This window comes from Falco naumanni, chromosome 2 (assembly GCF_017639655.2).
Source record: "Falco naumanni isolate bFalNau1 chromosome 2, bFalNau1.pat, whole genome shotgun sequence".
NCBI lineage: Eukaryota > Metazoa > Chordata > Aves > Falconiformes > Falconidae > Falco > Falco naumanni.
Genome location: NC_054055.1, coordinates 34,123,907 through 34,139,956, shown reverse-complemented (window position 1 = coordinate 34,139,956; position 16,050 = coordinate 34,123,907). Strand labels below are relative to the sequence as shown.

Genomic DNA, 16,050 nt, shown 5'->3' with positions numbered 1-16,050 from the left:
CTGGATAATTCAAAAGCAGATTAGTAGATTTTCTCCAGCCTTTCCAATTTTTTTTCCCTCTAGGCTGAGATCCACCATGAGAAATTCAGGCCAAAAGGCAATTTTTTAGAAAAAAATATAAACTGCTGAAAGGGGATGTTTAGAATGAAAATGATTTTCAGTCACATCAATCTTTCACACTTTAACTAATGCATTATTAAACTACAGTTTATTGTGTGATTTATATATATATATAAAATGTATATATGCATATAATAGCGTATATGTAATGAAGTAGCAAATATTACGGAAAAAGGTAAGCTTTCTAACACTTAAGTGTAAGCAAAATGTATGTAGAAATAGCAGAGATATTATACAACTATTAACAAGAATCCATCTTACAAATGAAAGGCTCTGACATTTGCCCAGATCAAAAATCCAATTTTACAGCACTGAGAGATAAGGAATTAAATAGAGTGCAGATATCATCTAAACTGGTATTAAAAGGTTAGCAGTGCTTAAAATTGTTACCAAGACCAGACAGCCTACATCCCAGGCTGTGAGAAGAGTATTGGCCAGATGTTGTGGAAGCTTTACTTGTCATTTTAACAAATTCTCAGGCTAGGCAAGAGCTCCACAGATTGCAAAGTGGGGAGCATAACTCCGTTACAAGGCAGGCATCCCAGCATGTTACACAGCAGCAAAGTTAACAACAGCTGGGAAAAAAACCCATCAAAAACCTTTAAAAAGACTTAGTAGATCCGTAACTATGGGAAAAAACACCCTGCAATTTAGGAATTACGAACCAGTTAGTCTGGAGAAGGAAAGGCTGTGGATGGAAAAATCCTTTGGAAACTGAAAGATCAGAGAACTAAGAGATATGTCAGGATATAGATGAGTACCATACACCACATTTCAGACTATGGCAGGTTATATAAAGGCATCCAGGAAAGACCACACTCTCTCCAAGATTAATCTAAACTACTTACTTCTTTGCAACCTATCATCAAGGCAGGAAATAAAGAAATGAATTTAATTAACTATTTATTTAATAAATTAAAATTATTAAAAAAATATTTAAAGACAGATAAAAAGTTAGCACTGCGACATGGGTGTATCATTTTAATCTCCAAGAAATGTCACAAATGACAGCAGTAAGCCAATATCTGACTACTGACAAAGATGAGTTCATTACTAGGATTAATAGGAAAAAAAATGTGAAAAGGCAGAAAGGGCTAAGGACTAGTTAGGTATTTGGTTGAAGATGGTGAGATGGTGATGCAAACTCTCACTGAATGCAGATACAGTAAATAGATTACAGTAAATAAGTTTATAAGTCTTTTCATGGTAAATTGTGGTTTTGCCATTATGGATTTGCCATGAAGAAAATGTGTCAAAAATTTATGAATCATAAGGAAACACAATGAAGTGCAAAAGCACCTATTTACCTTGAAAATACAGGAAAGTCTTAAAAAACAGGAAAGCAAAGAAGTTATTCTGCACCCATAGAGAAATCAGGCAGCACTTCAGTAATTAATATTTATTACTTATGGCACCTTTCATACATTGAAAATGCTGAACAAATACGAACTGACTTGTACAACACTCCTGCAATACGTGATACACATAATTTTAGAAATTGCAGGAGGGAACTGGCAGTGAAATTAAAGTCCTGGAGACCTCCTCTTGTGGGGAAAAGCATTGGACATAAGATGAGGCTGCCATGTAGAGATTGCAGAGCGTACCAGAGGACACAATTTACACTGAAACTGGAAAGACAGAGGAAAAGAGGAAGACAAAAAGGTGGGCAAACCTCCACAGGATTTGCAACTGAGATGCTTATAAAGGAAATTAGCAGAAGCTGATTTTGACATGTGGCTATTTTCAGGTTTGGAGGTAATCGCATTCAAGTTGAGCGCAACACATGCAGGCAAAGCCCCACTAGAAAATGGAAAAAGCTGTTTCCCCACCAGCATGTAGAATCATAAAATGTCCTGAGTTGGAAGAGACCCACAATGATCATTGAGTCCAACTCCTGACTCCACACAGGACAATCTAAAAGTTAAATCATCTATTGAAGAACATTGTCCAAATGCTTCTCGAACAACAACAGACATTCCCTGAGGAACTTGTTCCAGTACTTGACCACCCTCACAGTGAAGAACCTTTACTTAATAATCAATCTGAACATCCCCTGACACAGCTTTAAGTCATTCCCTTGTATCCTATCACTGGACAAGAGGGGGAAGAGATCAGCACCGCCCTCTCCACTGACCCTCATGAGGAAGCTGTAGAGAGCAATGAGGTCTCCCCTCAGCCTCTTTTCCCAGCTGAACAAACCTAGTATCCTCAGCTGCTCCTCTTAAGTCTTGCCCTCTAGCCCTTTCACCATCTTTGTGCCTCCTCTTGGACACGTTCTAATATTTTTACATCCTTCTTACCACGCACAGCACTCAAGGTGAGGCTGCACCAATGCTGAGTAAAGTGGGACAATCACTTCTTTTGACCAATTAGCTACACTGTGCTTAAAATACCCCAGGATGGCCCTTCTGGCCACCAGGGCACACTGTTCACTCATATTGAGCTTCTCATCAACCAAAAACCCCAGATGCCTTTCTGCAGGGCTGCACTCCAGCCTCTTGTCCCCCAACCCACACATACATTCTGGATTACACTGTCTCAGCTGCAGAATCTGGCATTTGTCCTGGTTAAACATATGGTTGGTGACTGCCCAGCGTTCTGATCTGTGCAGATCTCTGTATTAGGTCTCTCTAAACTCAAGGGAAACAGCTCCTGCTGATTTAACATCATCATCAAACATACTATGGATTCAATTCCTGCGTACAGGTCATTGATAAAAACATTGAAGAGAACTGGCTCCGCAGATGGCTTTGCTTGTTTCTTTTAATCATGAGCGTGGGGTTAAAGCCAGAGACCAAGAATCAGTTCACAGACTCCACCAGCTAAACTCTCTGCTTGAGATGGATTCATTATAAATCAGCTTTCTTGCAGCTTAGTTTACCTGCCTGTAAAACAGGTAATTTAGAGCCAGGCTGTGAACTGGCACAGCTCCACTCAGTTCCCAGTGTCTGAAGGGGACATATTTGGCCAAAATTAAGAGTCACACATCCCTGGTGAGGCAGAGTGATTTACACCATGACCTGGATCACTACATCCATGCCTACATGGATAGGCACAGAGATGACAGGATGTTGCTCTGATCCAGATGTCGCACAGCTTTTCTTAAGCTGAAGTGGCAATGAGGTTTCCAGATGGGATCTGTCATATGCCTGGCATGAGGCTTATGTCTATAGGGCACTCACCCATATAAAAATTATTTTTCTCTACCTTACAGGAGCAGTGAAGTTTTATTAATCCAAACTAATCAGGCTTTTACTCTTAACAATGAAGTCTGATATAAGTAGGCTTATCTGTGAAATCTGTTGCTGTCTTCAAAATACTATTTTTGCTCTTGTTAGAATAAGTGATCCTCTGCAACACTCTCCCAAACTATGCTTGGGAAGTTAAATGACAAAACACAACAAGAACAAACTCTTGAAATTCAATTTATGGAGTCAGGCAGAAAGTAAAGAAGCACCTCATAGGAAAACTTCACTTCACTAATATCAGCTGAGCATATAAATCGAATGGGCTTCATGATTTTCTGCCCAGTTAACACAATTTCAAGATCTTTCTACAGTCAAGAGTTCTCAGCCCAGGGTATTCCTTGGCAGAACCTCAAGACATCCTGCTTGAACAGAGAAATAGAAACAAATGTTTCTCTTATGTGACCTGCCTCCTGGTCTTGACCCAACACAAGGATCTATGGTGTAGTTGTTTAATTTCCCCAAAGAGTTTTGGCTTTTCCACAAAGTTAAAAAATAATATGGATTATATACCTACTACAAGATGAGACTAACACACAGTATGCAATATTAATCATAGCTGAGGTTTTCAGAATATAATAATACAATATTCTCAGAAATAGTTTCATATATTTTTAAAAGGACCCAAAGAATTCATGGACAGTACAAGAGATCTCTTTAAAAAAGAAAAATCTTACCTGTCACAAGCTGTTGTCCAGCTAGTCCTACTGGAACCATCCCCAGGTTATTCATAGCTGTAGCCCAAGCAGTCGGATCAGTGACTGACATGTTAAGTTGTGTTGTATCTATAGCTATACTTCCCAAACCATCAGCTGCTACAAGAAAAGAAACATGCTGTAAGTAGAAAAGTCAATGGGCCAGTATTTTTAACCAAAACCTCCAGTGAAAATGAAATATCACAACCACTGCTTATTTTGGTTTTGTTTTGTTTCTTAATTATGATTCACTGATAATGGTGCTTGGTATTGTACAGCAAAACCAAAAGGCATAAAATGAAACAAGAGTAATTCAGGCTAGTTGTACGGAAAACTTTTTCACCATGATGACAGAAAAGCCACTGCTCTGCAGTCACTGCCATTGGCAGCTTTCAAGACTCAACTTGATAAAGCCCCGAGTAACCTATGAGTGACCCTATGGCTGGCTTTGCTTTGAGCAGGATGTTGGATTGGAGACCTTCTGAGACCACTCCCAACCTGAATAAATCACCTTGCCATCCTCTAATATAATTTAATTATATATAATCTGTCATAATATATATAAACTTGTCATAAAGCTGTAAGAATCAAACACACCCCAAGGAAAGACCTGTTTTCCATAAGGTGCAACTTTTTGTGATAAAAGATTTAAGAATACATTAACCCCTAACTAAAAAAAAGGTCAAAGCAAATAGATTCACTATGGGAAATACCAAGTTTTGTTTGAAAAACAGAAGAGAATTATCATGAATACAGTCAAAATAGACTGAGCCCAGGCACAGATTCTCCTGGGTTGGGGAAGGAAGAGTGGGTCAGATAGCTAGGGAGTGGTACCTTTCTGATACTAAACCAAACACAAGCTGTGATCACACATTTTATCTTCCCTCCTTCCCAGTCACAGCTGAAATCAGTTTTTTCCAACTATTTTCTTATGACCTTGCAGACCTGAGATATTTACCGGCAGCCATTGCTTTTCTCCAGTTCCTTTTGCTCCTGTTAGATTTCTTCAGCTAGGAATAATTAACTACTGTATTAGTAGCATCTTGAGATGGGATATCACTGAACGCAGGGCCCACACACAGCTCATTAGGCTCTGGAAGAGAAAAGACGACATCAGCTATCAAGTGCTGCAGTCAGAGCATAACTGCGAAACAGCAGACCGCTTTGGGAATTCACTCAGAGCTTCTGCCCACTCCCCCTGCACCACCAGCCCCAGCCTCCTTGCACACATTTAGTGGCTGCGGTAGAGGTGTTTCAGTGACCACCCATCCTTGCCTGCTGAACAAACAGTGCCACCTATGAACCTGCCAGACCACTGAAAAGCCCTTCACAAATTAGGTCTTATCAGTAGTTACACAGCTTCCTTGGCATGAAGGTATCAGCTGCAAGAACATATTAAGGGATTAATATGATTTTTTTAAAAAAAACTGTTAACAATTAACTGATGTTGCAAGTTTCAAGGAGTCTCCTGTTCTGAGATGAAAAGGGGAAAAAAATAGTCTGCAATGTCATCTGCAATGACTTACAGCCTACAGAGAGATGGAAAAGTAAGAAAACATAACAAAGCCAAGGATGGTGTCTGCCTCTTAACTAATATTGTATCTTTGGCTCACAAAGCTCAGTTAGCTTCATGCAAAAGTGGACTATCTGTCTTTAGCTAAACCACATTGCTTTCATCAGGTATCTGTCAGACCATGAATTTTACATAAGGGTAACTACTTGCTGTTGTTATTGTTGTTCGTAAAGCTCACTGCAGCACTGCATCGTTGGTCGGAAAGGAGACTGAATGAGCAAACAGGTAAGAGGTGTAAGCAAAGGCTGCGAGCTCCCAACACTCACAGCAGAGGGAGAAAACACGAGGGTCAGGGTGATCACAGATATGTGCGCATGTTAATCTTTGTGCATTAGTTACAAGGCACTTTGGATGAAAGGGGGCTGCATTATTTTTTGGCTGGCCAGTAGCCTAAGGGGTCTGACCTACAGTGTTTGGTACTAGCAGCCAACAACTGACCAAGTGCTTACAAGTGTTCAGGGAGGTCATTAATGCTGTGCAGGTGCATCTTGATGACTTGTTCAGCCCTAAGATGTTTGTGCTGTCTTTAAAAAAGTACTTGACAGTCCTTAATTAAGAGGTTTCAAACATGCAAACCCTAAGAATTCATCTTTAGGAAAGACACAACTGATGTGATTACATCGTATTTTAGCTTAGTACCTCCTACAGATATTTTTTTTCATGTGATTTGCATAAACTACAAGCTAGAAAGTTTTATAGTTCCCTGACACTGTACAGATAACTTCATAGGAACACGACCACATCAATAGCTGTAAAAGTGAAGAAAGAGTCAGGATCAGACAATTCTGTACATTTTTTAGTATCCTGTAATTTTCAAATAACAAGTACACTAGGTTAAAAAGCATTTTGTTCATATCTTCAGTGAGTCTATTTAAAAGTCAGTATTTATCAACTCTTAATATTTGAATTTGCAATTCCAATTCTTATTTGATCTCCACTTTTCATTATACATAACACAAAAAAAAAAATTATGATAAAATTAGCTTTTAGATAACATCTATAAACACCAAGCAAACACTGAATGAAAGTCCTCTGCAGGGAATGTGACTAACAGAAGGCAAGCCACCTGAGATTTATGTCAAGTTTTTAAAAACTGGGTGTCTCCTGTTCAGCTCCTTAAACTTGTACTTAGCTCTTTTCTACTCAGGCTATAAACTTCTGACCACAAACATCTATTTCAAGGTTAGAGCTGGCTGAATTATTCCTTGTCAATAAGTTATTTCTCACACAGTACAGCCACCCTTGCTCTTTATGAATCACTCCCAGATCAATCCTGATTTACAAATATATGCTGAACAGCCCAGATGAGAGTGGTTCATTTCTTTCCATGACTGGCAGCCTTGTTGTCTTGATGTAGGAAGGTGCATCTGAAAACCAATAGCGATGAAATGCCTCTTCCTACCTTGCTGTGTGTCAGTTACTTGTCCTATAATGCATCACCCTGACTACTGGGGAGGAAGAAGGTGCTGCTCCATGGTTTTGGGGCAAAGACATCTCAGACAGGTATGGATTATTGGGATAATGGGTAGAAAATGGGTATCAGACTCTCTCTGCCACCCCTTCTCCCTCTGTTTGTATTGCCTTGTGAAGTGTGTGCTGGGTGACATAATGAGGTCTGCTGCCAAACTCTGCAGCCCCTAAACCACATTACAGTTGTACCAGCTCTGCCAGAAATGGGAACTGGTCCTTAAAAAAATCCGACACTGGGCTAGATAAATGCACCTCAGCTTACCGGGAATTAATAGGTGACATTTTTGGTGTTTGCCTTCTACCAGGTTGTCTACATATTTCAAATTTTGGTATACTTTCATGAATTAGCCACAAGTATTTGTTGAAGTCCTCACCAAAGAGGAAAAATATAACACCATGAATATGAAATAAAGCAGAATCAGTGGGTTAATTGGTGAAACTCCTGTTGTACTATGCCACCAGCTCTGCCCAATGTGCCATGAAAGTCTTTGCTCGAAACATACTCTCATAGCCCACGCTGGACCTGGGAAGCTTTGTTTTCTCTCTGGCCATTAAGTCTACTGTCTTTTCAGCAGGACCTGTATGCAATGCAGGCTAAACCAGGGGAAAAAAAGACAAAAAAGCATGTGAGCAGCCTAAAGTGGAAGTAGTTCTATCTAACCAAGAACTGCTTCAGGATATTTTGTCAGTGGAAGAGAGCTGAACAACAAGCATAAATGCACTATGAACAGTGAATAATTTGCAGCAAGCTGTAGGCAGAACTAATGCTACATCCTGAAGGACACAGCCTGTAGAAACTAGCTCTCTTAAAGAGAAAAATACTAATTGTGAACATCTCTTCTACTGACAACTCAAGAGTTACATTAATACAGAGCAATATAATATGGCTAAAATAATCTCACAGGCATTTCACACCTGATTTAACCTCAAACATTAGCTTTTGTTTAAAAACTTGAAAATTCGGATAGGGAAGGTTTCATTAATGCTTCAAGTAAAATCAGCTTTGGGCAAATTTCAGCATTTCTTTGTACAGCTCAGACACTGCACTATTATATCTTTCATGACAATGGAAACAAAACAAGCCAGGGAAACAAATAAACCCACTCACTAGATCATATGAAAAGTAAAGCGCTGTGTTTGATGAGAAATATATCTACTAGCAAAGATTCTTGCTTTCTTAAAAATAAAAGGAATCACTGTGATAATGGTTAAACAGGCAAGAAAGTGTAGCCTTATGTAGGGATCCTGTGTAGCTTGAGCAGACATTAATCAACACCGTTACACTGACATCACACCTTTAGAAAGCATTCCTGATTTACAAGTCATTAGTACTTCTCCAGGCATTAATGACCTGGAGATATATGTAAAAGAAATCTATGTTTATAAACACTTGTGCATGGGAGTAGCTTTACTCCAGGGAAGTAACTTCAGAAGCAAATAAAGCCATAATTCTGATTTACAGGAGAAAATGTGTGAAGTCTTCTGGGTGCTGCTGTTCCTTGAGGTTTGGGAAAGGCAGGGATGTAAATACAAACTTCCTTATTTGAGAGCTTTTGATTAACAAAATTTTAATGCCAAACACTTTGTAAAGTGATTCCATGTTACACTTTTCGTGGTCTCTCTTTTTGCAGACACAATGCAAGTACCAGTCCTTGGATGGTGGATTGTGAGAGACATTTAGACTTTCCTCAGACAGGTTGTCAGGAAGATAAAGCACCTTGAAGCCTATACCAATGAGCAGTTCTCAGTCATAGCACTCATAGCAGATTGTACTTAGTACGCATATTTTATACCAGGCAATTAAATGCAGTTACCCAAATGAATACAGAAGTCAGTTATATATTGTGCATCAATTATCACAGGCAATGAATGCCATGAGACAAAGAAATTAACACAACATAAAACTAATTCAATAACACAGCAGATTGCTAAGTTAAAATCCTACCCTTTAGATATCCATAACACCACAGACAATGAATTACGACACAGTGTAAAGCTGATTAAATGCACCACTGTAACGAGGCTCTGTGGAGTGCCTGGGTCAGTGACCAGCCCCGGGACGCAAGGAGGAGGTTCTCTGCCTAACTCTGACACTGATCTGCTGGGTGACCTTCAGTAATTTCACTTCTTTGTCTAATTTTAGTGACCACTAAATCTGTCAAGGAAAAGACTGATGCCATCGACCCTTTGAAATCTGGGATGATGAGTCGCAAAGACATTAAATGTTATTGGTTCCGGTTCTTGAGACAATGCAGATGGGAAGGAGTGATGTAGTACCTTATGAACTGTTATATCTAGGCAAGTTTTCCAGTTCTTAAAGTAATGGCATGTGCAAAGTGTTTGTTACTCTTCACTGTGATTCATGGGATAGAGGTCATTAGGTTGGTCACACTCCACCTGACCTGCCAAAATACAAGTCATTTACCAGGCTAGCTCCAGCTGTCTTCTAAAACATATTAAGCACTTTGTACCGGTTCTTCCCAGTGTTTCTATTTCTCCAGCACAGACAGAACGGACACCCAGTAAAGAAGGAAGACAAAGAAAGAAAAGAAGGTGTCCCTGCCTATGGCATGGGGGTTAGAACTAGATCATCTTTAGGTCCCTGCCAACCCAAACCATTCTATGAATCTATGACTTCCTGTCAGTCACTACCCTTTTCTTCCTGACCACCTTAGGATGAAGAAGAAAGCTGGCAGTAGCAACAATGAACATGTTAATTTTGTGCCACAGCCATCCTACCTGGAGTACATGAAAAAAACGAACATCTCCAATATGACTCTGAAGATGGTTTTTATTAATAATATTGCACGCACAATGTTTCTAGAAGAGGCATTGTCTCATATTTTTGCATGGTTAGTTTTAAGTTAACACCGAGAAAAATCTCACCTAAATTCTGAAATTCAAAAGGAACTGAAGGAAAACATTTCTTGCAACAATTCGCAAAAGGACGTTTACTAATTCAATTTAAAAAAAAAAAAAAAAAAAAAAAAAAAAAGTGATGTACCAGAGCGTTTTTGGAAAAGTTTCTTATTTTCTGGGATGGGACCCTAATGCAGGCTTCTAATGTTTGCTCCAGCCCCCTGCAGTTCTACTGAAAAGAGGCCAGAAACTTTCCAGGGTCTCCAGAGTGTCACCCTGTTTACCTGGTTTTGTCTGTCACATCGCCCTCTTACAGGATGCTTTTGAAAGCAAAGACTGATTCTGCAGGAACTGGTACTTCCTTAAGAAAAGAGCTTCATTAGGCCCAAGCCAGTGAGGATAAGCAGGGTCCTACCCTTACAGCCTAATTGGGAGCTCTGGTTATGTGTCCACTTACATAATTCTTCTGATATTTTGTCTTATGAAATGAATAGTAACACCTTTGTTCATTGTCCATTATGACATTAAAAAGCTATACTGTCATCTTATTAACTCATAAAACATATGCTGTGATATTAAAAGATTTCTCTTTGCACTATATACAAAGGAATATGTAGGTTTTTGCATAGTTACGAAGGATCCTTTCCACCGATTTTCACTGAAAAGCACTTAATGAGCAAATCATGGCCATATTGATAGGACTAAGACAACTTAGAGAAAAATCACAATATATTTACAGTTTCCCTCTAAATTTAACAAAGCAAATTTGCACAAAATGCATTTTCTGGAAGAACTATTCATTTGAGATGCTACATTGCTTAAATCGTCTGCCTGAACACATCTTGAAGATAACACATGGTACACACAAAGACCAGATTTCCCTTGGAAAGCAGAACACTGGAAGACTTCAACAGCAGAAAAAAAAAAAAAAAAACAAACCCAAAAAACCAACAAAATAAAGGTCTCCAAGATAAACAGGTGTTCTCTTGTGATGCTCCTTGAAAGGTCACCCAGTAATATTTCATGCTAAATCCCAAACTTCACTGGCATCTCAGAGCAAAGTCTTAACAGGTTACAAATGTGCTTTTTCTTTTGTGTGTATTTTAGCAGCTGCAGTCTGAATATGCTGAAGTCTATAAATAACAGAATCTGGAGGCACATTAAGCAAAGCATTATAGAAGTCCAGCTTGGTTATTGAAAAAGCATATGCAGTTCCAAAATCATCTGGAAGGGGAAAAAAAGCACAACTTTGCAGGCTAGCAATGCAGTGCAGCCTTGTTAAAAACAGGTCTGATTATTCCTTGAACACAAAATGCTGTTGTGAATTGATGATTGCATCTCCGCTTTTCACTCTGCCAAGACAGCTTGCAATTGTGAATCACTTGCTTCCCATTTAAGAGGACAGTGGATTACTGACTAAATTAGGCCAATCCTTCCCTTAAATTCCTGCATTTTAAGAATTTATATTTAACAACAACAACAAAAATATACTGAAATCTTTTAATTACTTACAACAGTATTTCAATAGCAAAGACTTGAATCACACTGTTTTCTACAAAAGGCCACTGACTGCTTTAGAAACATGACATCCCACAGCACTATATTGCAGATAACAGAGAAAGCACCCAAAGCAGGTCTTGAGCAAACACACTTCAGCAGCTTCACTGGAAGGCTGAATACTGAAATGAGAGGTGCTGAAATGCCTCCTTGATACCATAGAGTACCTGGACCAGTCATTATAACTGGGTTATACATGCTGTTTCTTATCTATCTGGGCTTGAGGGATTGCCAATATAAACACATCACAGTTACCAAATACTTTCTCCCACTCTATCATACAGTGCCCTTACCTCATGTTTACTAGAGCTACTTAAAAGAGCTGTAACATAAAGGGTTGTTTGGATGTTGGCTGTTGTTTTTTTTAAAGAAACAAGTGAAGAAAAAGCAAAAAAACCTGAAAACAATGAAAGACTAAAGCAAGCTGAGACACACTTATAGAAAAAGCATGTTAGCTTCCTGGGTAACCTAAAGTGAAATCACTCCCATTCCACCTCCTGAAAAAGTGAACAGCTTGATGGGTAAGCCCTGTCTGTGGCAGAGCCCCAGGCGTGGCATCACACGGTCCACCAGAGGCAGGGGAGCCTCATTATTGAATTTCCAAATGAATACAGGCTGCTTTCTTCTAGCCCCTGAAGACCAGGAGACAGTTGAGTTTCACGTGGCAACATTATGTATGGAAAATCTATTTTAAGTAACTTTTTAGAGGTTTCTAAAATGCATTCATTATCATTTTTCTTCTCCTTCGAAGACTGTATAATTGAACTCCTGGAGTTAAAGCAGCCTGTCTTCTCAGGCAGAGATTCACAGGGAAAAAAAAATAATCCTTGTCAATCAAACTATTTTAATATTTTTAAAATACACTTTTATCATTGGACCAAATTGTGACAAGAGGTGACATCCAAGTGTCCTTGGTTAAGTGCCTGGGTGATCTGCAGAGCACTTTTTTGCAGAGCACTGAAGCGATCTAAAGTCATATTGATCAAAATTTTATGGAAGAACATCAACTCTTCTTTCAGTGATGGCTGCTAAGTGAAACTCTGGAAAAGAGGTTTAGGCTTGTTTTGTTTGTTTTAATTCAAGCTTTCTGGTGATAAATTCTGCTTAAGAGAAAAACTCACTATCTCTCCTATCAACTTACATCTGTCTGCACTCCAAAAGCTGCCATCCCCTCTTAGCATATCACACTCAGGAACTTTTCTCCAGCTACAAGCTCTAAATTGGTAGTGTACTCCCTAATCTCGTTTACCTTGTATTCCTTCCGTTCCTCTTAGTATATCTCCTGTTCTTCTCGATTTACCTCACAACACTCTTTCTTGCTTTTCTTTGTATTTTTTTAATTTCCATCCACTGACTCCACACTTCCCCTTACAATGGAGGCAATGAAACACACCTTGGATGTACACATCTCACTTCTCAGGCTGGAAGTCTATTCTGCAGTTTTGGATATGGACATCTGCTTTGTCAGACACCCATGGGATGAGCTGGACTGAGCAAATTGTGCCTTGGGAGCCCAACCACGACTCAGCTACCTGCATGCTATATAAATCCCACAAGACACTCAGTCCCAAGGGACTCGGCTCCCACTCCTGTCTTTTGCCTGCCTGATAACTCCAGCACAGTGAACCTCAGGAGAACAGAAATCATGAGTCAGTCTGCAATAACTCATAAGAATGTCCCCAAATACAGATACATATGGATATTTAGAGAGATGGTTTGCTTTCTGGTTTTTTTCCTGCCCATCCCCAGTGAATATACCAACATATGACTATTAGTGTTTGACAACGGGAGCTGCCCACTCAAACACATTTCCTACAACTGTGATGCTCTACATCTGCCTGTTCTCTGGAGAGAGAATTCATCCTGGACCTTTTCTTCTTACTTCCAAATGAATCTCTTCTCAGCCCCATGTCTTTACCAGACGCATAACCCCATTGCTCCTTGCAGCTCCTATTTTAAAGATCAGTGAAGACCACCTACCCCCCTCAGCTACCACAGTCCTCTATCCTTGCCCAGGCTGCTACTGGCTTCCTTTATCCTTCGTGCAATGCTTGGGGGCAGCATCTTATTTTGATTAGGAAGTGAGGACAGCCACAGGGAGCTTCCTTCTGTCCTTTCCCTTCTCCTGGGTTGTTTGCTGTGGGTAAATGAGGGGAACAAAGAAGATTTCCCACCTCCCAGAGGACAAAGCAGAGCTTACAGGCTCTCTGTTCTCCCTCATACCCATTAGATTTCAGCAGAGGTTGAATTAAGTTGCTAAACTGAGCCAGGAATTTTGTCTGTTTTCTGAACAGTTGTGTATGGGATCACCAAAAAGTTACTGCAGGACTGCAGGTTTAGGAATATCACATACTCTGCAGCTGTGGTCTTCTTCAAGGACACTTGGACACCTTCTTTCTCTTCCATTGAGGACAAAGTAATCCCATATTTAACACGAACTCAGATTAGGAGAATAGTAGTTACTGTGTATCAGCTATGATCAGGCAACAAAGATTACTTCCAGGCTTCTCCCTTCTAACTAGCTGTCAGGAGGTCAGGGCAGAGGCATCTTGAGCTGCAGAACATGGTGAATATAATGATGCTAAAAGCCCTCCCCCCTCCCTCCAGGTGGTCCCACTGTACCTTTACCCAGCCAACAACCCTTCCACTCCCCTTTCCCTGTAATGCTTTCTTGTATGTGCATTTGTTTTCTCCAATTTCAATTATAATTCTTCAGGGCAGGAAATCATGTGGATTTTCCCTCAGGCAGGGCTAAAACCAAGAGACCCGGCACTCTGTGCTGTAATTGGACTGATGCTGGCTTTAGCCAAGAGCTCCCCCAGGCAGGGATGTCAGCGAGTCAGTGATGCAAGGCCACGCTACTGCCAGGTTTCTGCATAGCACCTCGTGTAGCCAGGCTTTTGTCCCCTTTGAGACTTTTAAGATGCTACTGCAATGTAAAATTAGGAAACTGATCATGATAGCATCCCCCTCCCTCCTCATGCAGGCCCTCTGCCCCTTTCACGTAGTTAATAATCCTTTCACCCACCATTTTCCAAAGTGTTGTAGATCTGTTTGTCTTGTCTTATTTGAATTATAAGCTCTTCAGGGCAGAGAATTTGCCTTTATCTATTTTAGTAAAGTACAATGTAAATTTACTGCACTATATAAATATTTTCTAATAACAAGGGCAATAACAAGAATAATGTATTTACTTTACTGCAATACAGTATTTCCAGGCTTCAAGATACAATCAGAAACAACCCAAAGTCAACAATAAGACCAAAAGATTTGCAGAACCTTTGGCTGTGAAGCAGAAGCCATGAAGTCACTGTGTGAAACTTTGGTAAATTAGTTACTTATATTCATACATAGCAGTTGTTACTGCAGTAAAAATCCTTGCAATTTGGCCCTCTGGAAAATATAAAGCAGAATGTAACCAGTGTAAACCAGCAGAGCACTGCTTCACATGTGTATTATAAGGGTCACAAATGGCCTTCTAGTTACTTTTTAAACAAATGCAATGTTAATACTTTCACTGCACCATTATGAATAAAGCATTTGGCCTGTAGCTATGAATATGGTAACTGATGGGTTTTGACTTGTTTATATCATCATCCAGGAAACTTCTCTACCATGCTCTCCTGGGACTAAATCTTGACTTTGCCCCTTGAATGTGCAGAGGACATAGCCCATGTAGAGGGCACTGGGGTGCAGCAGCTTTTTTCAGCTTCCCCTGATGTAGCTCAATGGCCACCAGTCGATACCCTCCCTAGAGCAGCACAGAGCTCTTCTGGCACACAGGAAGGAGAACAAGGCACCAGGGTCAGTGTCCATGCCTTTCTGGCACCACCCCTGCTCATGTTGTTGATGGTTTCTTTGCTCTTTTAAGGTCCAAAATAAGAAATTAATCAAAGTAATTGTGATGATGCAATGGATTAAAATGATGGGAGTATGAACTGGTCTTGTTTATCCAGGTGATACTACAGGAGGTGCAATGCAGACGCTGTAGAGAAAAAAGCCGTGTCCTTTGAATTTACAGTCTGAATAGAAAATGTTTTGTCAGACTGGTGTATTTCTGTCTAAAATATATGGTTTAATTTAGGAGGGCCCAGGTGACACTAGTGGCGTGTGATATATAAGTGGTAGGTTAATGACCTCTATGTACCTTCTTGCCTGAAGCTGAGAGCAACAGCAAGCGGAGCAGTTTGAATGAATCTCATTTATTATTCTTTTAATTGTCTGCTAATATTTCTTTCAGTAGGAAAGACTAATAGACCCCTTCTTTCTCCAAATGCCTTCCAAACTATTCAAAACTGCAGTTCAGCCAAAACAAACAAGGGGTCTTCAGTTCTCTAGAAATGGAAGAGCAACTGGATGGGGATCCAGGAGATACTCATTCTTAATATAGCTCTGCAACAGACCTTGGGCAAGTAATTTAAACTGCCTATATGCCTTGATCCCCCACTCATGAAATGGTGTGATACTTTCTTTATCCCACACTTTATTAATCTTTCCTAGTCAGACTGTTCTTTTTTTATGGGGTATGTCC

At 39.9% G+C, this 16,050-nt stretch overlaps 1 protein-coding gene across 2 annotated transcripts in view; it reads right to left on the bottom strand.

Moving 5' to 3' along the window:
* ENOX1 (ecto-NOX disulfide-thiol exchanger 1) overlaps positions 1-16,050 on the bottom strand; it is a 369,627-nt gene that overhangs the window by 132,965 nt on the left and 220,612 nt on the right. For both annotated transcript variants that reach the window (XM_040584352.1, XM_040584353.1), the window contains 2 exons: positions 5,019-5,153; positions 4,043-4,180 (listed from right to left, as the gene is read on the bottom strand). In XM_040584352.1, coding sequence (XP_040440286.1) covers positions 4,043-4,180; positions 5,019-5,028 — 148 coding nt within the window. In that variant the 5' untranslated portion in view covers positions 5,029-5,153. The remainder of the gene's footprint in view (positions 1-4,042; positions 4,181-5,018; positions 5,154-16,050) is intronic.